Genomic DNA, 23,480 nt, shown 5'->3' on the forward strand with positions numbered 1-23,480 from the left:
TATTAATTTGGCTAGATCTCTTTTGCATTTCTTTCTTTCTTTTATATATTATTTTTCTATTATTTTTTGTATATTTATATATTTAATTTAATTTTGAATTTTAATTTTTCTAATATATATATATTGGCAAAATTTCAATATATATTATTCAAATAAATTTTGAATTTTACATTTTAAATTTTGTAATATGCATGTTTATATATTATTTTAAATTTAAATTTATTAATTTTAGTACATTCGAAATTGATTGGAATTTTATAATATATAATTTTTTTGTTTACTAAGACATTCAATTAGGTCCACTTCAATGTTTTATAACCACAACATTTACGTAAAAATATAATTGGGTCGAATTTGAGTCAACAATATTTAAGATAAATGTGAGTGATAAATAATATTCCAAAATAAACTTTAGCAACATATGAATGATAAAAGCAATTGTATTATAGTTGTTAGTTTTGCATCGAGATTTGTGTGTATTTGATAATGTAAATGTTTTATAATTCTTTTTTATAATTTAATGCAGGCTATATATTTTTTATTTTTTATAATTAAATTATTTAAACTATAAAATAAGATAAAATGTCAAGAAAAAATACAAGAAACAAGAAATGATTATCAAATAAGTTCTTGTTTCTGTTTCTTTTTTTCAAGAAACAAGAAAAAAGAAACAGAAATAATTATCAAACATATTCCTATTTCATGTTCTTAAAAAATAAGAACATAAAATAGGAAACGAGAAACAAGAAACGAGAAACATGAGCGTTATCAAATAGAACCAAAATTGCTTACTTTGCTTGCCTTCAAGAATTCATTGGCCTTCTTAGATTTAATGTTTGACCTTTCCTACTTCAAGATGCATGTAGTGTATAAACTTGGTTTTAGGAGAGGAATAAGTACTCCCTCCTTCAATAGCTCCCACACCCCTTCATCTAGTTACAAATAATTTTAGGTTAGGAAAAACTTTTGATCCTAATTTTGATAAAAGTAACAATTTAGTTCCTAAACTTTAATTTGTAACGATTTAATCCTTGTAATTTTAATTTTGTAACAATCTAGTCACTAAACTTTAACAATCTAGCTCTTGTACTTTCAAATTTGTAATAATTGTACTCCCTAACTTAAAAAAATTTATCAAAATTATATGCTAATTTTTATTGTTTATGATATAAACATTGTATTTTATAAAAACATTGAGTCTCTAATTAGTTTATCAATTTATTTATGCATGAAATCTCATTAAATCTTAACACTAATTTCTACAATAAAGATAAATTATTATAAATTTTAATGTACAAAGACTAAATTGTTACATAGTAAAATTTAGAGATTAAATTATTATAAAAATAAAAGCTCAGATACTAAATCGTTACAAATCAAAATTCTGAAATTAAATTGTTACTTGTACCAAAATTTAGGGATTAAAAATGATTTTCAACCGTAATTTTATTTGAAGTGTGAGATGCTCAAAGCTGTGCTTATAGATTTAAGTTTCAGAAGGCATCTTTATATATATATATATATATATATATAGGAGAATTAAAAGTTGGCCCATGTCTACTCCACTTCAAGTATTTACAGTAGACACTTGGAAATGAGGTAAGTTTCTCATTGAGAATCTGTCTCAATCTCCCAACTCTAATGGACAAGATGCACATAGTTTCTTTAGATTCTGTTTAAAAGAAAATTTAGTTTATCTTCCTTTACGGAAATTCGCGAATTTGAATTAGAAACCCTTTTAATATGAAAATTTTTGATTCTACCAAAATTCTCAAATTGATATGATTTCAATTCTTAGAATTAGGTTAGACATGGATTGTCTCATGATCAAAACTTTTGAAACAAAGAACAAATTTCTTAGTCCAAGATTTGAACACTCTACAAATTAGAATGATCAATCCCACTCGAATGTTTTTGACACACAAATCATTACCTGAATTATAAAATTCAAAAAGCTCTATTAATTAAACTTGAAAGAAGCAAGTCAAAACTCAATTCATTGTAATCATTTAAACAACATAAAGGCAGGACTTTACCTCGTCTCCCAATGAGAACTCTAATGTCAAATCATAGAGTATAGTAAAATGAAAAAAAGATATATATTAACTTTACTTAATATGTCATAAAAAGGATAGAATTGAAAAATACAAAAATTACACTAAAATTATTAAATAAAATATAACTAATGTTTTAATGTTATGGGCAGTTCATATCCTTTGTTCCAAAGGAAGTTGAGTCACTTAATTGATAACGTTGAGTCAATAAGGGGTACATGAATGGATTGAGATCACATCTGAATAAGATAGATATTGAGGACATAAAAATATGATTAAGAAAAATTTAAAATTGGTACCTACTACTACCTAGACCAATAAGATATACACATTCATTTTTGGTGACTCAATCATAACAACTCCAAAAATAAGAGTGTGTTTGGAATACATTTTCAAGTGTTTAATTTAAAAAATAAGTTATTTTAAAACAAAATTGAAGTGTTTGACCACCACTCAAAACAACTTTTAAAGTGCATTTTAAACAGTTCTGATCAAAAGTGTTTAAATAAAAACAAGTTTTTCAAAAACACTTTTTTCTTAAGTCAATCCAAAATGATCCTAAGTGTACTGAAAAGACCTATGTTAATTTATAAAGGTAATCTTCACTAATCCAAAATGATCCTAAGTGTACTGAAAAGACTTATGTTAATTTATAAAGGTAATCTTCATTAATCCAAAATGATCCTAAGTGTACTGAAAAGACCTATGTTAATTTATAAAGGTAATCTTCACTAATCTGTATCATCATATGTCGAATTCAAATTTCGTATCTTAGACCGGAGGCGTGACATGATCACTCCACTTCTTGTTCACTAAGTGATTTTACATTTTCTTGTTGGCATGAAATCTTACTTTCTTGACTCAATTGGTGCAATTCAAGAGAGGTTTCATAGCTTTTATTGCAACCTCCTTTTATATATATATATACACATTCATTTTCTTGTTGTAATAGGATGTGTATATTATTTTTCTTGTTGTGGGACTTTACCCAAAGCAATTTTGTGATTTTTTTTTTTAATTTTATTTATTTATTTTTATTTTTTTTAATTTTTTTTTGCATTTAGGCCCCTAGAGACCTTTTCTGCAATCACCTCGTGATGCCCTAAATAGTATTGCCAAAAAAATTGATGCTTTTAGACACTATCATTTATCATTTGACTATCGTCCATCCTTCAATGCCTTGCATTGCACGTCAATTCCACGCTCTCTCTTTATCATTTTGATATCTACATTATAAGTACATTGGAAAGCTGCATAATTGTAACCATATACGTATAAAATAACTGCAATTTTGGAATGCCATTACTCGAATTATATTTGTAAAGTCTCTAATCCTTGGTAATTAAAACTTAAAGATCTATGAATGAATCCATGTTTGACTAGTCTGCATTTTTTTTTATCTCCTCTCCTTTTATTTTTATTTGTATAAGCATTTTCCATTTACAATGTAAAAAATTATGAAGATTTACTCGTTCTTTGTTATTCGGTACAAAAGTATACTGCCCAATTTACTAATTCGTAGGAAGAGACTGCACATTTTTCAGACCTGTTTGGTAACAATTTCGTTTTTTTTTAATTAGTTTTTGAAAATATATTGAACTTATATACATTCATTCTATATCTTCTATATCTAAGTTTATTGTTTTGTTATCTATTCTTTACCAATGTTTTTAAAAATCAAGTTAAGTGTTGAAAACTAAAAAAAATAGATTTAAAAATTTGTTTTTATTTTTGGATTTTTGCTAAAATTTTAACTATTTTACTTAAGATAGATAAAAAAAATGGTAAGAAATAGATTTAGTTTTAAAGAGTAAAAAATAAAAAATAAAAAAATTGGATGATTACGAAACAAGGTCTTATTTTGTTTTTTACTAAAAAGAAAGAAAAAAAAGGTAAAATTTTCTTTTTGTATTTTTCTTTTATTTTAAAATTTGACATGGAGTTCAAGTATTTCTTTAAGAAAGGCAAAACCATAATTAGAAAATTGGGAAAAAAATAAACATAAATTTCAAAAATTAAAAATAATATTGTTATCAAATGATACTTAAAATATTAAAAAGTAAATCATTAAGCGTACATTTAGTGAGCTAATGCAAGAATTTAAATATTGAAACACGAGCATGAGTTTAATGTATTGTCAATGTGAGTATAGTTTAACGATAATTGATATGCACTAATTATTACCTCTCTCGAGTTAAATGAGATAAAAATGTACTTTGAGGTTGGTAACTTTTATATACTTGTTCTAAATATTTATAATATACTAATAGAGTGTTGATCAATAATATATAGATTCCTTGTTAACCCGTAAATATATCATTGATGTCAAGATAACAAATCTACTTAGAATTTGATATCAGCCTCTAAAATGAAAACAACAGCCAATATGTTTCATCCAACGAGTTGGGAAGTGAAGTCGTTAACTTTACTTTTGTTTGGTTCTAGGAGTTCATGATTGCACGACTTAAAAACATCGATTTTATTTTATGACTTATTAATTCTTTACAACTGTGTGTTTCACGACTAAACAATTCTTCAAACTAAACAACTTCATTTCTCGCCTCAAACGTCCTGTAGAGTTAATCAAAGAAATTAATTGCAACGATTTAACAAAGAAGGATAAATTGTATGGAAAAAAAAAAAAGATATGTAATATTGAATATACTTTTGTGATATTAGTAACTATGATATATACATTAATTAGCATTTATTTTATATACAATGATACATGTAACTCCGATGGAATAAATAAATAAATAAGGCTAGAAAGAGAACAAAAAAATAGCTACAAGGAGCATTCAACTAACACATTTGACTCAAAAGAAGCTAAGAACCTAGAGAAGAAAAAGATGGAATATTCTCAAGCCAATCTAATCCATTTGACCCACTTGGGCTTAGCTAGTAAAAGTTACATATAATGAGCCAATTATTTCAATTTCTTATTAGATGTTAACATATAGATTTTCTACAAATAATATTATGAATGTATTGATATAACATAACTTCTTATGTATGTAGGTTTTGGACCTATTAATTTAAGTTATATTTTATTTGCATCTAATATTATGTGCATGATTTAGCTTAATATTAAATATTTGTCCAATTAGTTAATTTTTGCCTTGAACTTTTAGTATGTATTTTGACATGTCCTTTAAATAGTGTTACAAAGTATCTTTAACGATTAAAAGTCAGGTATAGTTTTGAAATTATCAAGTTTCATTCAAACCAGAGAAATTATGAACAACAACACTCTTTATTAAGCACAAAGGAGAACCACTCAAAGTAATTATATATTCAAAAAACAATTTCCTCCTCTAAAAAGGAGGAAGAAAATTGGACAAAAGGGAAATTGATTATTGCTCGAGAAAGGAGATGCACCAATTTGTTCCCACTTCTATGACATTAAAAAAAAAAGATTTCACTGGCATTACTTTTAGAACCACCTAAAAGCTCTCATACCGATGAAGATAATTTTTCTCACCTATATATTCATGATCACTTCTTTTTCTAACTATTGTGACACATTGTTTATACTCCGAACAGTTGATTAACTTGATTGCTCTAAAATTATTGAGAGATGTATATCTTTCTTTTGACCATATGTAGATTAGGTACTGCATTTCCTATCCTACTTTTACTAATGTCAAATCTTTTTAAATACAAACATTTATTGATAAAGTTCTCCAACTATATTTTTTTTCTATGGTTGTACCATACATAAATTGAAATCCACCAATTATCATTCTTAATACATGTGTATTTGTATATCATTCATACATTTTTGAATCCGATTCTCTGGATATCTCTTTATTAGAGTAGTGGTTGATTTTCCTTTTATTCAATATTAAGATTTTGCTAATCAATGTTATAGTTGTATTTTCTGTTATTAATTTAATGGGTCTATGAAATGTATTTATGTAAGTGGAGTTTCCCTTATTAATAAAATAAACTCCCATTATTCAACCTATGATATGGTATCAGAGCTTTTTCATATTTAAGGGTTGATTTTTTTTCCAGGTCTCTTTGATTGGCGTATTTTCTTTCTTTTTTTCCATTGTTTCTCTTGAATTTTGCCCTAGGTCTTCTTCTTGTTTTTGTCGTTCTTCTTATTTAACTCTTTACTATGGTTAATCCAAAGAACACAACACTCTCCTCCACATCAATATCTTCTGATTTTAAGAATCAATGAAATCCTTATTTGTTGCATTACTCGATTGTTCTGATTGCCAATCTCGTTTCTCAGTCTCTCGTTGGATCCATCAATTACTCATCATGGAGCAAAGCAATATGTCTGGTGCTTTCAGGCAAGAACAAGCTAATTTTGTTATCGGAACTATCAAGAAGCCAATTGAAGGAAATCTCTTATTGGCATGGCAGTGTAATAATGATGTGATCACTTCTTGGATTATCAATTCGATTTCCAAAGAAATTGCAGTGAGTCTAGTTTATACTGGAAATGTCAAAGATCTTTGGGATGAGTTGAAGGAGCGATATAGACAATCTAATGGTCCCCATGTTTATCAATTGAGGAAGGATCTTGTCACAACTGTTCAAAGTACTCTTTCTATTGAGGCCTATTATGCAAAATTTACTACTATTTGGAAAGCTCTTGTTGAATATTGTCCAATTGATGAATGTACATGTGGAGGAATGAAGAAGATGCTTGAATTTCTTATTGTTGAATTCGTTATGATATTTCTTATGGGTTTAAATGATTCCTTTGCTCAGATTCGTACTTAAATCCTCTTAATTGATCTATTGCCCTCCATCAACAAGGTATTTTCCTTAATAATCCAAGAAAAGAGACAACGATCTATTAATCATACTTCTCCAATTGAAGCAGTCACTTTAATGGCCAATTCTAATAATAAGCGTTCTAATGCTGATCGGTCTAAGAAAAAAGATGCACAAGGGTTGGTTTGTTCTAATTATGGCATTAAAGGACATGTAGTCGAAAAATGTTATAAGCTACATGATTATCCACCAGGTCACAAGTTTGTGAACACTAATACCTCTGTTCATAAAAAATCGCCTTCTGCTATGCAAACTTCTTCTGTTGTTGTTGACAAGGGAACGGATACTTCTAAGACAACTTAATCAGCCTTCTTTGCAAGTCTCAATGGTGAACAATACTCTCAATTATTGCAGATGTTACAAGCTTATCTTTTTTCTTCTCAACTTGATGGTAATCCTCAGAAAGAAATCACACATGTGGCAGATACCTGTTTCTCTATTTTATTGACTGGTGCATCCATTCATATCAGCCATAATCAATCCTTGTTCATAAACATTCGTTCTGCTCATAATGTTCCTATTGTTTTACTTGCTAAGACTCGCTTAATAGTCCAGTATATGGGAGATATTCAATTTAACAAGGATATATTATTGCGTGGTGTTCTTTTGGTTCCAGAATTTTAGTATAATTTGATATCAATTAGTGTGTTTCTAAAGGATTCCAGATATTCTGTTATGTTTTCTAATAATTAGTGCATCCTTCAGGACAAGTTAAGTTTGAGAACCATTGAGAAGACTGATATTGTTGATGGTCTTTACTTACTTGACACCACTCCCGAGAGATCTGAATGTTCATTTGTTGAGCATTCAGTCCTTACATGTGCAACTTCAACTAATGTTTGGCATCGACATTTGAGACATTCTTCCATTGCTCGATTGAAATATTTATCACAAGTATTATCTTTTAATGATTCTATTAGTTGCAAAGATATATGTCATGTTTGTCCATTAGCTAAACAATGTCATCTTTGTTCCCTTTCTCTGAATCATGTTGTTGATAATGTGTTTGATTTGATTCATTGTGACATTTGGGGACCCTTTAAAACTCCTACACATGCTGGTTATTCTTACTTTGTAACCTTAGTTGATGATAAATCTAGGTATACGTGGGTTTATCTTTTAAGAAATAAAAGTGATGTCTTACACATTATCCCTCATCTTTTTAAACTCATTGAGACTCAATTTTCCAAAGTCATCAAAACTTTTCGTTTAGACAATGCCCCTGAACTTAGTTTTAATGAGTTTTTTTTTGCTATTACTGGCATGGTTCATCAATTCTTTCGTGTATATACACCACAACAAAATTCAATTGAAGAACGGAAACATCAACATCTCTGGGCCTTGATGTTTCAACCTAAAGTCCCTATAACCTTTTGAGGAAAATGTATTTGAAGGAAATCGGAAATCAGATTTTCATAAGCAGCAGAACAAGACTATTCCAAATTACAATTATGAATGAAAAAATCATTTACATTCGACTTCAAACAAGCAGTTATGCAAATAATCCAAAAATTACAGCATGAAAATCTCAAATGTACAGAGGAAAACTGAACGCACAAAGGCAGAAGCGTCTCCACGCTCAATGCGCACGAACACTTGAACAACAGAGACCACGAACACCCAATCTATACGATCGTAACAACGCACGAACACAACACGAACACTTCGCGCTCGTCCTCAACGATCTCCTCAGTCACGAACTCCTCTACAACACGAACGACCTCCACAGCACCACGAACGGCCTCCAAAAAACCTCGATGGTGTCGAGTTCAGTCTGACACCACCAACAAGGCAACCTTGGTATTCTCGGTGTGAGAATCCAGAGGGTGGGCTCTGTTCGGACTTGGTATGAGGCAGAAGAACGGAGGAAACAATGATCGCGTACACGACTGGGCAAGTGGAAGATGGCGGAGACCTATCGTATAGGTCGATGCCCAATCATTTAGATAAAGCTATATGATCGTCTAGCAAAAGCTATGCGATCGTTTAGTCTATCGTTTAGCTCGGTGCCTACAGACACTAAACGATCGTTTACCTTGGGCCAGCGATCGTCTAGCAAAACTATGCAATCATTTATAAATACTGCACGATCGTTTAGCTCGCACCTGCACGATCGTTTTTAGCTCGTCCAGCCGTCGTTTAGTAAATCTGAATTTATTGACGACCACCGTGAGTTTCTATACGTCGAGAGAAATCTCAAAAATTCTTTTTCAATCTTTTGTTTAACTTTTTTTCAAATAGGAAAACCATTTTCTTTTTAAACTCACGGTTACCATGATCCAATAACCACCCACTACTTTGGTTATTTAAAAGAAAAAGAATTATTATCTAATAATTAATATTATTATAAACTAAATGATAACCAACTTACCATATTATATTATAACCTATAGTTTAATATTTCATCTCATGAAACTATAAACCATAGTTCTTTTTCTATTCCATGGTACTTAATGTAAATCTCATTTACATCAATCCTCCACTAGATGTATCTCATATATCATACCGATTATATATAATCAAAATACCTATTGTCAATTTGAACATTTCAAATCAATACCAAGAACTGATCTTCAACTGAATCAAAGCTACCAAGGGGACCTCATGGACCTGTAGCTCTAAAGCTTCAACGGTACGTGAATAACTGACTAAACTCTTTACTCACGGGATCCACCATCCGTTAACTGCCAGGTACTCCACTAAAGACCGACAGCTAAACTCTTCTTACTACCGATATATTATGTGTCCATCTTTACCAATCAGCAGTGTGACAACTCTTTACAGATCACTTGTAAGTACAGCTGGGCCAATAACCTTATGGCCCTGTAGTTACATCTGTCTCCTTGAGTACCATTGATCCCTCTAATGAACATAATTCATAGTTCTACTATGACTGAGTCTTCTCTTTCAAAGAGAAGCTGTGGCCACTATGTTCAAGCTTCGGAATCAACCCTTAAGGGAGCAATCTCTCTACTTATCCCTGCTTCGGGAAAGAAGTGAATTCCATCTTGTGGATTGAGTTTAAGCTCCCAGATCAGACAAGTTCGAAAAAAGGTAGGCATGTTGAGTTGGCAATCTGGCCACTCTCACCCATACTAATCAAAGGCACGCCCTCAAAGGTAGGAGTTCCCAAAACACTCAGGATTGAGGTCGTGTCACCTATGGTCGTTTAGGTGAGATACAAGTCTCTAGTATCAACGATGTTATATAAGAGGTCTAGTCATCTCGTAGTCTAGGTCTTATACAAACTCTTTGTATATGACACCCCCGCTCCACGTCTCCACACGAATGGTCAGGATCTACCATCTGTAGTAGTTTACAACACTTGCAAACCTCTACAAAGCGGGTCGTATCCGTAGTATCACCAGGATCAAGTATCCCACCTTAATCCTTATACTACAGACCGATTTAGGTTATCACTTAAGGCATGATCCACTTATATATCACATATACATGCTTAAGTTCACATAAGATAACCAAGAAGTTTTGTTTATTGGATATGAGTAAATGCCAGAATTAAATAACATTTATTTTATTCATTGAACAATGTGTATCTTTACAAAATAACGAGACTCCGAGAGAATTAGAACACCAATCCCAACAGTATTTTGACTGCAACACATTTAATAAATAGAATACCAATGATTTTGTTATCTCATTCTACATCTTTTGTTGTGTTATTTGGAAAGCATGTTGGTTATTCTTTGCTTAGGGTTTTTGGTTGTCTTGTTTATGCTTCATCGTTGTCTGTACATCGTTCCAAATTTAATCCACTAGCTCATCCTTGTATCTTTGTTGGATATTCACTAGGGGTTAAAGGATATAAATTGTCTGATATGATCAAGAAAACTTTCTTTGTTTCTAGAGATGTGGTTTTCTTTGAAGACTTGTATCCTTTTTCCTCAAAACTTGGTAGTACTATTGTTGAACATAATGATTTTTTGGATCACTTTGTCCTTCTTTGTTCCTTGTTTGATATGACTTAAGGGCCTTCTAGTAGCAGTTTTCAACATGGATCATCTTCTGACTCATCACCTGTTATTGGGAATCCTACAACTATTGATGTTGATATAGAATAGAGTACTGAGAACCACCTATTAATATTATTTCCTCTCCATGTCATGTTGTATGTGAATAAGAAGTTGTATCAAAATCTCAGGCTGAGGATCTTGTCTCTTTTCCTTTAAGAAGATCATCGAGACAAACTTGTCCTCCTTCATATCTCAAAGATTTTCACTGCAATCTTCTTCTCAATAATTTTGTTTCCTCTACAGCTCCTCATTTCTTTGGGAAATATCTGTCTTATGATGCATATTTCTCAACACATAAATTTTTTTTGTTAAATGTTGCTTCCATTTATGAGCCATCATTCTATCATCAGCCTGTCAAGTTTCAAAATTGGAGATATGCCATATCTGAAGAGCGTGCTGCCATAGAACGAAATAAGAAATGGACAATGGTAACACTACCCAAGGAGCATCACACGGTTGGAAGCAAATGGGTGTATAAAGTTAAGTATCACACTGATGGCACAGTTGATCGGTGCAAGGCATGTCTTGTTGCAAAAGGTTATTGTCAGCGAGAAGGCATAGATTTTTCTGATATATTTTCTCCGATTGCTAAGATTGTCAAAGTTAAGGTATTTCTCACCATAGTGACTTCTTTTAATTGACATATAGTACAAATTGATGTTAATAATGCCTTTTTAAAATGTGAATTATTTGAAGAAGTCTACATGAATTTACCTATGGGTTATAAGATTTCTATTGTTCCAAGTAAGGGGGAGAAACTTGTTTGTCGTTTAGATAAATCCATCCATGGTTTGCCAATGGCTTGTTAAGTTTTCTTCAGCCTTTTCTGCACATGGATTTATACAATCAAAGTCTGACTATTCCCTTTTACTCGAGGCAATGGTTCAACCTTTATTGCATTATTAGTGTATGTTTATGATATATTACTCATAGATCCTTTTTCTTATGAGATTAATTCTGTTAAAGAGATCCTTAAGAGTCATTTTAGACTTAAGGATTTAGAATAGACCAAGTATTTTTTGGACTTAGAGTTGTCTCATTCACGACAAGGTTTGTTCCTTTCTCAAAGGAAGTATTGTTTGCAAATACTCGAAAACACTGGTTATCTTGATGCCAAGACAATCTTATTACCAATGGATCCTAATATTAAACATTCAAAGGACACCAGTACTATTTTGGCAATCGAAAAAGTTACTTCTTATAAACGATTGGTTGGACGTCTTCTCTATTTACAGATCTCATGGCCAGATATCTGTTTTGTTGTCCATCGTCTCAGTTAGTTTTTACAACAACCCACCAAGGTTCATTTGAATGTCGCATACCCTCTATTAAAGTACCTAAAACGTTCACTAGGTCAAGGTATTCTAATCAAACCAGCTAAAGAGTTTAATCTCCAAGCTTTTGTTGATGCTAATTGGGAGACTTGCTTGGATACTCGTCGTTCTATCTCAAGTTTTTGTGTCTTTTTAGGAGATTCTTTGATCTCATAGAAAATGATGAAACAACCCACTGTTTCTTGGTCTTCTTCAGAGGCTGAATATAGGGCCTTAGCATCGGTCACAAGTGAGTGGGTATGGATTTCTCAGTTACTTACTGATTTGAATATAAAGTGTTTACTGCCATCCACAATTTTTTGTGACAACCCAGCAGTCATTGTCATTGCTTCTAATTCTACATTTCATGAGAGGACTAAACACATAGAGATTGATTGTCACTTTGTGAGGGATACGATTGTTGATGGTTTCCTCAAAGTCTTGCTTATTTGTCTGAATCTACAACTAGCTGATATGTTTACTAAGGCCTTGTCATCTTTAGCTCTCTCAAGATGTTTATCCAAGTTGGGTGTTGTTGATATCCACCTTCCAACTTAAGGAGGAGTATTAAGATCTTGGTAATCAATATTATAAAAGTATTTTCTATTATTAGTTTGGTAATCCGACAACCTTTGTAACAGTCTTTATTTGATTAGTTTCTCATTTTCAGATCCTTATATAAATAGGTCTATGAAATGTATTTATGTAAGTGGAGTTTCCCTTATTAATAAAATAAACTCTCATTATTCAACCCGATATTCGATCTTCTTCCTCTAATTTGGAGTTGTAATATCTAATTTTGTTGGCTTCAAAGAACAAAAATTGTATATTTGAAAAAGGAAAAAACTTCAGTGTAGCAGGGAAAAAATTGTCACGTGGTAATTAATTTTTTTAAAAAAATTATTTAAGCAATTACTATTATTATTATTTTGTGTATAGAGAATGAAGAGTATGGACTTAGATGAGACCTAAAAGTATTGTTGTTTAAAAAAATGAGGAAGGTGAAATTTTGAAGAAAGTTGCAAAGGTGGAAAGAGTGAATAATTGAGTGTGGGTTATGTTTTACTTGTTGAAATGGCTTTTCTTTTCAACTCAACAAACTCCCAAAATAGTACACTCTGCCCTTCAAGTCAAGTCACTACAAACTTTCCAATATTCACACTCAATAATTTACTGCAAATGGGGCACAAGGCTTTTATTTTATTATTTATTTATACTAAAATAAATTATAAATTACAAATTACATTTGATCAACATAACATTGTGTTTGTTTACTCATTGAATTGTCACTAGTTTTGAATTTTATTTAGGAAAAAGTTAATTTATACTCATAAATTTTGAAAGCTGAACCTATTTAGATTTCTTTTAGGAGGTGTTTGATAAATGAGTATAAGTTATTGGGTTGGATGGGTATTTATTACTCGTGTTTGTTAAACCCATAAAGAAAACCTATGAGTTATTAAAACCCCTCTTTTAACCACTCAAAACTCTCATTTTTTATCTCCTCAAAACTAATCCTAAAAATCAATATATTTTTATTTCTCTCTCTTCCCTCATCTTTGCCGTTTGGATCCAGATCTGATTCTTTTTTTTTTTTTTTTTTTTTTATCGTCAAACATTTGGATTCTAAGTATCGAAAAAAAATTTGTCGTAAAAATTTTTTGTGTTTGTATTATGACACGATATTATAGGTATCGAAAAGAACATATATTTTGTGAATTTCTTTGGAAACGACCACGTGTTCGGTCGGTTCATATTATTTTTGTGATCTTATGAAAAATGTTACTGTACTACATCACATTCTCATCATCATAATCAAATGAAAGGTAATTATCTTATGTACAATTTCAATTCCAAATATACTATCCATATTATATAAAAATAATTTGTATGATATGTGAAATAATAAAGTTAAGTTAGCAAGATTCAATATATATACATACAATATATCAATTAATAATTGGGATAATTACCTTCAATATATATACATACAATATACAATATACCAATTAATTTAGTAGCAATATGAAATATATTTTGTTGGCATGTTTTACCGATTGAAGAGAATTAGAATTATTACAGTTTTTTAAAAGAATATATAAAAAATAATCTATTATGTTCTACAAATTGAGAAAAAAAATTGAGATTGTTCAGTTTATGTCATAAATGATTTGAGAAAATACGTGTATATTTGAAAATTAATCAACAATAGCAAAACATAAAACTAAAAAAATAAAAGAATGAAATAAAAAACAAACAGAAAAAAAATATAACTAATTTCATTCACAAAAAAAACTGTATTAGATCTCAACTCTCAACTCAACTCTGCACAACAAATATAAATAATAATTATCAACTCAACTCAACTCTGCAAACAAACGCAGACAATTTAACTCTCCAAATAATAATTACCAACTCAACTCAACTCAACTCAACTCTCTACTTTTATCACACACCAAACACACCCTTAGTGATTTTTCACTTGATTTTCTTAAACATGCTATTTGAATTTTTGGTAATAAAAATAGTTTAAGAAATTCTAAAAAAAAGTTCCAAAATAGGTCAAATATACAGATGTTTTAAATGCAAGATACCGAAAATATCCCTGGACAATTATCATAAATAACACAACAAAATTTTACCTCTCACAAATAACACTTTTTTTACCAGCTCCATTGGATCCATACTTGGATTCAAACAAAAATTTTAGGATAAATATCAATTTATACCTTTAAAATTTGAGTGTTATATCAATTTAAATCTTAAACTAATAATTGTATCGATTTAAACCCTGAATTTTAGGGATGATATCAATTTAAACTCCAAGCTAATAATTGTATCAGTTTGAACCCTGAACTTTTTTAAGTATATCAATTTAAACCCTGAACTTTTATAATTGTATCAACTTAAACTCTCTATTATGTTTTATTTGGATACACTTATGAATATTCGGAGTTTAAATTGATATATTTATAAAAGTTCAGGATTTAAATTGATACACCTATGAAAGTTCGAGATTTAAAGTGATATAATTATTAGTTTGGAGTTTAAATTAATACCAATCCCAAAGTTCAAGGTTTAAATCGATACAATCCCTACAGTTTAAGGTTTAAATTGATATAATTCTTAATTTATGGTTTAAATTGATACAATCGCCAAAGTTTAGGAGTATAAATTGATATTTGTCCAAAATTTTAACTTTCTTTTTATGCATGGCACAATCGAACCACAAATTATGTGTGTAATCTTTGCTCTTTGGCTTAATAAATTCATAGGAGATTGCATATCCCCTTGTTACAAGCTTCCTAGGAGTACAACAAAAAATCGAAACTAAACCAATCCAAATCGATCCAATGATTTGGTTTGATTTTTTAGTATAAAATTGAACATCTTGGTTTGTATTTGGAGAAAACTAAAAAATATGGGTTTCAATCGATTTTTATTAGAAAAACCAATCAAAACTGAAATCGATCCAATGGTATATATATACCCTAAAAAATAACTATCTTTTTAGTATTATGGTGCATGTATATTTGTTGTTTAAAAAAAGACCAATTATTATGGACTATGTATGTTTTTTATTTATAAAAGTGTTAAGAAAAAAACACAAAACTGTCATATTTCATTTAAGAAATAGACCTAATTTTAATTTTAAATTAGCAAAAATGACCAATTCAAAATAAAGTGATTATAAAAATAAAAATTGGAAGAAAGAAGAAAATTACAAAAACCGAGAACCAAATCGGTAATAAATCGATCCAACTAAAACCAATTCAATGGTTTTATTCTTTATTGGACATTGGTTTAGATCTCTTGTTTGTAAAACCAATTGATTTGGTTTGATTCTTGATTGACCTCAAAACCGACGAAATCGAACCAACTATCACCCCTAAAGCATCCCACTCTTTCATTAGTTTTCCAAATGTCTTGCACCTCTTTTACTTCCTTCTTTATAATGAAATTTTTTCTCATTCTCAACAATCCAACGATTTTGAACTATCGTCGAACTCTACCTTCTATCTCGAGATTTTTTTAACTAATTAAACATATTTTCAATATTTAGATGAGAGTCGTACGTCGATTAAAAAACTAATCAATATATTCAGAAATGAAAACATAAACATAAACATATGGTCTAAACACAAGAAGAAAATGAAACAGGTGGAAATCAAAATAGTGTTGCTTTGAGGAATTTTGTTTTGGTCTCTATTTTGTTCAGAATTACCACCAAGAAAGTGCACAATTGATAGTTCAAATGTGCCAAAAAAAAAAAAAAAGAAGTGAGAAATTTTGTTTTGGTCTTGGATCGATTTTGGCTGAGATTACACTGGGACACTACAGAAAAATAATAGCCAAAAAAGATATTATTTGTGTGTTATTTTTGACAATTATCCCATTAAAAAATGTCATATTATAGTCTAATTAACCGTGTCAATGATAGAAAACTACATACAATTATGATTTAGTGGGTAGTTGAAAATATCAGTATGGACAAAACTCAATTGATTGGGATAATATATCTTTGATCCAAGAGGTTTAAGATTCAAATCATCACATCCTTACATGTTCCACTAAACAAAATGCAGTTGGGTTTTTTTTTCAAAATTCAAACAAGGGGAAGAGCCTAACTTTCATGTGATAACTACGTTAAATTTATTTGAAATTGAAAAGGAACGTGACCTATAAAATAGGAAGATTTGAGCACCAGTGTCATGCACTTCGATGCTTAAATTAGAAAGTAGATCAATGCAACAAGTTAATAGTTTGTGAGTGAAGAAATAGACTTCCTTTTTCAAGAGCTATAATGATGTATTTATAGGAGTATATGACTTAGATTTTTTCCAATTGAGTTTCGGAACTATAATAGAATAATCATTTAGCTTTTTGAAGGAAGGGCATGCACATTAATTATTTTGCTAAACCAGACGCAATCTTTACCTTTCCGAGCACATTGATTTGGGCCTTGACCTAAGTCATCCTTCACCCTTAGACCCATTTTGGTCCTATGATGCTATTTTTTATTGAACTTTGTCATTTTCTTGGCCTTGTTGCTTCTATCCCTATTTTATATTGGTTATACTATTTAGTCCAGGATCACATATAAACTCTATTTTCATTCCTAAATCGTATGTCTTTGTTTTGCTATTTTATTTTTGAAAACGATTTGAATATTTAAGCAAAGTTTTTAAAAATAAAAAAGTTATTTAATATGTATTTTTATTTTTGAAAATTAGCTAATAATACGAATATATAAAAGGAAGTGGAAAACATGCCATTCAAATTTAATTGGAAGGCAAACATAAGTTTTTAAAAATATAAAATTGAAAAGGGAAGATTAATTTATACCAAATTCTCTTAATTGTGCATTTCAATTATACCAATGAACTTTTAAAATTTTCAATTATACCCTTTAATTTTAAATATATTTCAAAATAATAATTTCATCTTCCCTTGTGACATCGTTTTCACTAAAAGAAAAAAGATCTTATATGATATGACAAAGATTTGTACAATAATATGTGGCCATTTCAATTATACCTTTAAACTTTAGGTTAGGTTTTCGTTATTCCATTATTAAGAAAAAAAAAACTATTTCATTAGGCTCAACAACGAGCTTAAGGAAAAAAGAAAAGAAAATGAAAAGTCTTAAATCACTTTTGAAATGATGTCGTTTTGATTTGTGGAGGAAAGAACTAATTTGGAAATTATGGTAAAATATTGTTTTTCTTTGTTGAAATTCTAGATGGGAAAAATAGAAAGACCTCATAATCTTTGTAAAATACATGGATCATTTCTCTTTTTGTCAATTAATTTTGAAATAAAAACTCATGTTATCGTCAAAGTGAGCATAGTTCAACTGATATACGGATGTATTAGTGATCAAGAGATATGTGGCTCAAATTTCCTACCCTTATCGTACTAAGAAAGAAAACAAACTCATGTTATCTAATACTCTTACGATCCAACAAATTGAAGGGAAAAGAGAGTAAGTAGACCACGAAAGGCAAACAAAAAACTTGCAGTATACTATTATTTTTTGGAGTGTGGATTTGAACATCTGATAATTTGATTGAAGATACAATACTTTAGGGGTCTTTTGGAGGAAGGAATTGGTTATAGTCCTAGGTTATTATAGTTGGGTCATAATAGTTTATGTTGAGATGTAGATTATTTTAGTTTGGATTATAATAGTATGTGTTTGAGGTATAAACTATTTTAATTTGAAAAGAAAATAGTAAACACGACAGTAAAAAAATGATAAAATAAAAAAAAAGTAAAAACTATAGCAAATAGTGTATACTGTAGTAAAAGATGGTTACTATAGCTAATTTGAAACTACAAGATAGTATATACTGTAGTAAGAGTTGGTTATATAGTCTTTTAAATAGTTTTTACCCCAAATGCCCCTTAATGAATTAAGCTATTTTGGGCATCTTTTAAGTTCAAAGAGATTTTATATAATTTTTCATGAAATTGTAATTTGAAAAGAAATTTTATGTTTAGACCAAGGATTACAACATTGATATCTAAATTTTAAATGTACATTATATAAAATATCAACATAGACGAATATTTTTGTAAATAAAGAAATTTATAAAAAGAATTTAATTTTTCAAAAGATGTAATATATTAAAGCAACGGGCAATAATCACAAACTAGGACACCAATTCACTTCTTAGTTTAATCTATCATATAGTGGCAAACCACATGTATCGTATTTCACAATCACATCCTCGTAAGAGGCTCAAGACGATTGTGCGACACTTGTTCTTACCCTCGAACAAGTCAACCAATCTAAATTCAAATAGCCGATGGCACAATGGACGTTTTTCACAACCTCCACCCCCGTTCTTGAGAAAATGTTTTAGAAAACGGGTTTAGAGAAAAAGGTTTTCGCAAACGTTTGAAAACATGATTAAATGATGAAGATTAGTCGTACAGCTAGAAAGTAATAAGCAATAACAACGACTTTATAGCATACAACTCTCGGTTATGAAGATATGATTAGTTTACCCCATATAGTGCATTATAAACAAAAAGACATCTGTCACCTTTGCATATGGAAATAGGTGAACGGTCACACATTAAGAAAAGTACATAAAAGTAAACTAACTAGCAAAATGAAATATATAGAATGAAAGCATAGTAGGAAGAGATGGAGGCGGACATGCAGCCATGGACAACACGCCCTGGACAAACATGACCGTGACATCATGCATGCCCCATGCTAAATGAACAATCCGAAAAGAAAAGATACCCTTCAAGCTAAGTTTCGAAAACCAACCAAGAGGATTAATAGATGATTAATTCTTAAATATTATGTTATTGTTACTTAGAAAACCAACCAACAAAAAGGAAAACTAAGTAATTGTTATTTATATCTATATGGAGATTAATAGAAGATTAATTCTTAAATATTGATGCTCCAATTTATATGAATGTATTCCAATTTTGCGTTGATAATAAGAGGAGAAAAAGAGAGAGGGTCCCATGGAGGGTAAGCAAGCAGGGAAGGACAGGTCCAACCGTGCGGCTCAGCGCCGAAGCGGCTGACTTGTGGGTCCTTTCTCCTTTAATCCTTTTACAGAGCTGATGCAGTCAACATGGAAACAAAGCCAAGCATTACTGCATTAGCAATAGCCGTAGCCGTAGCCATTTTTAGGCGTTTGATTGCTACAATTACAAAATCCAACCGGGAAAGTGGAACGTGGGGGTGTGTCAGCGAACAGGGGGGGTAAAACCCAGTTACTCTCTAACTTGACGCTAAACTGTTCGATGAAATGCCTCTGTATATATTCTGGTCTCCAATGTCTTTCTTTTCACCTTTGGAGTGTTTGTAGGCAGCCATGGCCGAGTTCAAGCACCTTGTTGTTGTCAAGTTTAAGGAGGGTGTGAATGTGGATGAAATTGTGGAGCAAGTGGAGAAGATGGTTTCTGTTATTGACTCTGTCAAGTCCTTTGAGTGGTATCTCTCCCCTTTCTATCCCTTTTAATCCATGTTATATTTGATTCCAAGTCATAATTACAATCATTTTATCATCTTTTTTGGATTATAGTGGATGGATAGTTCAATTTAGATAGAGACAGTACTCTACTGATAGTTGATCATTTAGAAGATTAAAATTCCTGTTATATTATTAGCATATTGTTGAAATCTTCTTGAAAACAACACTTTCGAAACAAATTATAGAGTGTTATTCTTTGCAAGTGCTGTTGGAACTTGAAAATGGGTGATGCAAATATATTACTGCTTGGCTTTGTTAGGGGACATGATGTGGAAGGCCAAGACATGCTGACACAAGGCTTCACGCACGTCTTCTCAATGACATTTGATGATAAAGAAGCCATCACTTCATTTCTTACCCATCCTAAGCATATTGAGTTCTGTCCCACTTTCAGTGCAGCCATTGACAAGATTGTAGTCCTTGATTTCCCATCTCTTCTTGTCAAAGCACCTGCACCACCTCCATCATCGCCACCGCTGCCACCACCACCAGCAGTGGAAGCAATACCGGAAGCTGCTCCACCACCAGTGTTGACATCCACACCTCTACCAACACCTGCCACTGCCCCTGCCCCAACACCGGCATCTGCTTCAGCATGATCTAGGAGACTTCAAAGACAATGTGGCATTGTCAAGCGTTAAAAAATAGTACTCTCTCATCTTTATTTGCAGTATGTACTCTTCTGTTTGCTTTGAGAATCATGGAAAGTGAAGTCTTTTCTTAATGGGAAAAAAGTGGCTGATGATCCATGCATTTGCTTGCTAAGCTCGTCTAATATGTACTTCCTACGTTTCTTTTGTTTCCCTGATTGATAATTGGATGATGAAAATATCCACTCTTGTTCAAACGTAGGAGGCCCCATTTTACAAAGTTTGTCTGCCACTATTGTTGCCTTAAACACTCTTTTGTCGGAAGATCTGTAATTACTTGCCTAGATGAACGGATGATAGAGTAATTATAAAAGAAGTTTCTACAATACTCCTAAATTGTTGATTTTCATTCCATGGCCACGATTTGGCCTATTGATTTCATAATTTGATTTTAAATAATTCAACTTCACCAATTTCAATAGTGTTCACTATTGAAATTTACATATTTATCGAGAAATTTCATCTTCCTCTCTTTTTCTCTCCCTCCCTCTATTGTTTTCCCATTTTCATATTAAACAACTTTGCATCCCAAATACAAGTTTTTTAACTCTAACATATTAATTCTAGACTTTAGAACTTAACTCAGTACTCCAAACAACCGCTAAATGTTAATATAGTATGTGGACGAAACTATCAACTGATGGTTTGACACAACATGACATGAAAAAAATGAACTAATTGATAACATATGTATGGATTGCAAATTTTGATATAAATTGTGGTTATGCTTGTCTGGCTTTATTTTGTCCAAAACTATGGTCTGCTATCTTGTGATTTTTCTCCTCTCTTTACTATGCATGTCCATACAAGTTTCTTGGGGGGGAGAAATAACACAACCAAGTTAAAAGCTAAATCTGTAGATGCTGGATATGATTCGTCATATCCAGCACTATATTCAGTCTTATTGATGCTCTCAGTTTTTGATTTTTGCATTTGTTGTTTCTTTATTTTAAAGGGAATCTACAAAAGGAGGGAGAGTCAATAATTTATTGTGAAAGTGACAGACATGAAAGGAAGAAATGAGATCTCTTAAATTATAAAACTGAAAAATGTTCTTTTGTTTTGGATTCCAAAGAAGCCTCGATCAAAGAGACCACCAGAAAAAGCAGAAATGAAACCCAAAAGTTGATTCTTTATTATCATCACTCTGTATTCAACCATTAGCCATAGAACATATCACCTTTGAAATTTCACCACCTGAAAAAAACAATCAACCCAGGGAGGACAAAGGAAACAAAAAAAAATGCAGAAAATCCAGAGTTTTCATCTTCTACAGTCTTTTCTGTTCCTGAATTTCTGCTTAGGTTCTTCCATTTCTCAGAAAACTGACCCAATTTCTTGTGGTAAATTCCAAATTCAACCTCCTTTCTTAAGTTCTTCTAATCTAACTGGGTCCTTCCCATTAAACCATATGATTCTTTGCAGATCTCAGAAACTGTTTTTCAGAACTTCAATTGGCCTTTTCCCCATCTCCAAAATTGATTACACCACAAAAACTCTCATAATCTCTCATTTTCATTCTTCTTTAGACCATTTTGTTTCACCTTCTCTTCTATTCTCAGGGCTTCCTTCACCACCAGACCTCATTAACTCACTCCTCCTCTTCAACTGCTCAAACCCAACAAAACCCATCTCTGAATCTGTCCAAAACTGCCCAAAATTTGAAGCTTTACAAAAGCAAGATGAAAAAGAAATGTCCCAAAGAACATCTTGTTTGATTTTTGAGGATCTTGGAAAGCTGAAGGAAAGCTTCCATCCAAATGACTTGAATTGCTCCCATTTCAGGAGGGTTTACAGAAACTCCTCAGATTTTGACCTGAAAAATGTATACAAATTGGGAACTTCAATCTCCTTTGACATTCCTGATCATGTTCCTAATTTGTGTAATGAGTGTCAAAAGCCTGATGGGCATTGTGGAGTGGGTTTGAGATGCATATGCCATGTTCTTGAGTGCAGTATGTTTCTGATTCTCTAATCTTACAAAGTTAATTTTTACTTTTTGACATTTGATTTGAGATTTATGATATTTGCTGCTTCTTCTATTGATTGTGCAGAAGATAAGGTGTTTTCTGAGGGTGGAATTGTCAGACCTGGTGGTATATGTCTCTTTTCTTTGCTGGCTGTTTATGTGATGATCATTTTGTTTATGTAATGGATGTTTAATCTAAAAGAAACTCTTCTCATTCAATGATGTACTTAAAATCTGGCTTGGTTTATTTGTATTGACTTGTTTGTATTGCATTCAGTAAAGAGGTGAATTTTCTCCAATATTTTTGGTATTTTAAACCATAAACCACATAAAGAAGTAAGGTTCTTTCACTTGGGGATATGAAGACAAGGTTTTTCCATTCTCTAGAATTTCTTATGGCAGAGAAAAGCTGCATTTCAATCATGCCAAATATGACTTAGTAGTGATCTCTATGCATTTGTGAGAATCTCTTTTTATACTTATTCATTCTTTTGTCTTATTTAGTAATTGAAATTTTATATTTAACCAAATTTATTGCCTAAACCATAAAAATCTAGGATTTAAAAAATATAGTAATTACAATAAATTTCGTTAATCTCGATTTATTTTTTCAAAGAATTTTTTTTTATAAGAAATATTTCATTGATTAATGATAAAAGGGCA

The 23,480-nt window shown here is 31.0% G+C and overlaps 3 protein-coding genes across 4 annotated transcripts; all 3 read left to right on the forward strand.

The window, feature by feature from the left end:
* Positions 1-6,326: 6,326 nt before the first annotated feature.
* LOC120083117 lies at positions 6,327-6,794 on the forward strand. The gene has a single exon (XM_039038674.1). The coding sequence runs from the start codon at positions 6,327-6,329 to the stop codon at positions 6,792-6,794; it is 468 nt and encodes a 155-aa protein (XP_038894602.1).
* Positions 6,795-19,663: 12,869 nt separating this feature from the next.
* On the forward strand, positions 19,664-21,047 carry LOC120082682 (stress-response A/B barrel domain-containing protein At5g22580-like). Of its 2 annotated transcripts, XM_039037953.1 has the most exons (3): positions 19,664-19,927; positions 20,034-20,158; positions 20,458-21,047. In XM_039037953.1, exons 2-3 carry the CDS (start codon positions 20,040-20,042, stop codon positions 20,795-20,797), a joined length of 459 nt encoding a protein of 152 aa, XP_038893881.1. In that variant the 5' UTR covers positions 19,664-19,927; positions 20,034-20,039; the 3' UTR covers positions 20,798-21,047. The 2 variants fall into 2 exon arrangements, with proteins under 2 accessions (XP_038893881.1, XP_038893880.1); XM_039037952.1 differs by lacking the exon at positions 19,664-19,927 and having other exon boundaries at positions 19,936-20,158.
* An 850-nt stretch (positions 21,048-21,897) lies between these two features.
* On the forward strand, positions 21,898-23,118 carry LOC120082681. The gene is made up of 2 exons (XM_039037951.1): positions 21,898-22,803; positions 22,903-23,118. The coding sequence occupies exons 1-2, from the start codon at positions 22,092-22,094 to the stop codon at positions 22,998-23,000; spliced, it is 810 nt and encodes a 269-aa protein (XP_038893879.1). The 5' UTR covers positions 21,898-22,091; the 3' UTR covers positions 23,001-23,118.
* The last annotated feature ends 362 nt before the right edge of the window (positions 23,119-23,480 follow it).

Source organism: Benincasa hispida, chromosome 8 (assembly GCF_009727055.1).
Source record: "Benincasa hispida cultivar B227 chromosome 8, ASM972705v1, whole genome shotgun sequence".
Lineage (NCBI taxonomy): Eukaryota > Viridiplantae > Streptophyta > Magnoliopsida > Cucurbitales > Cucurbitaceae > Benincasa > Benincasa hispida.

Coding starts and splice junctions, on each gene's coding strand:
- LOC120082681 (XM_039037951.1), top strand. CDS start 22,092: ATGCAGAAAATCCAGAGTTTTCATCTTCTACAGTCTTTTCTGTTCCTG. Junction 22,804..22,902: donor ATGCCATGTTCTTGAGTGCA/GTATGTTTCTGA, acceptor TTGATTGTGCAG/AAGATAAGGTGTTTTCTGAG.
- LOC120082682 (XM_039037953.1), top strand. CDS start 20,040: ATGGCCGAGTTCAAGCACCTTGTTGTTGTCAAGTTTAAGGAGGGTGTG. Junction 20,159..20,457: donor TCTGTCAAGTCCTTTGAGTG/GTATCTCTCCCC, acceptor TGGCTTTGTTAG/GGGACATGATGTGGAAGGCC.
- LOC120083117 (XM_039038674.1), top strand. CDS start 6,327: ATGGAGCAAAGCAATATGTCTGGTGCTTTCAGGCAAGAACAAGCTAAT.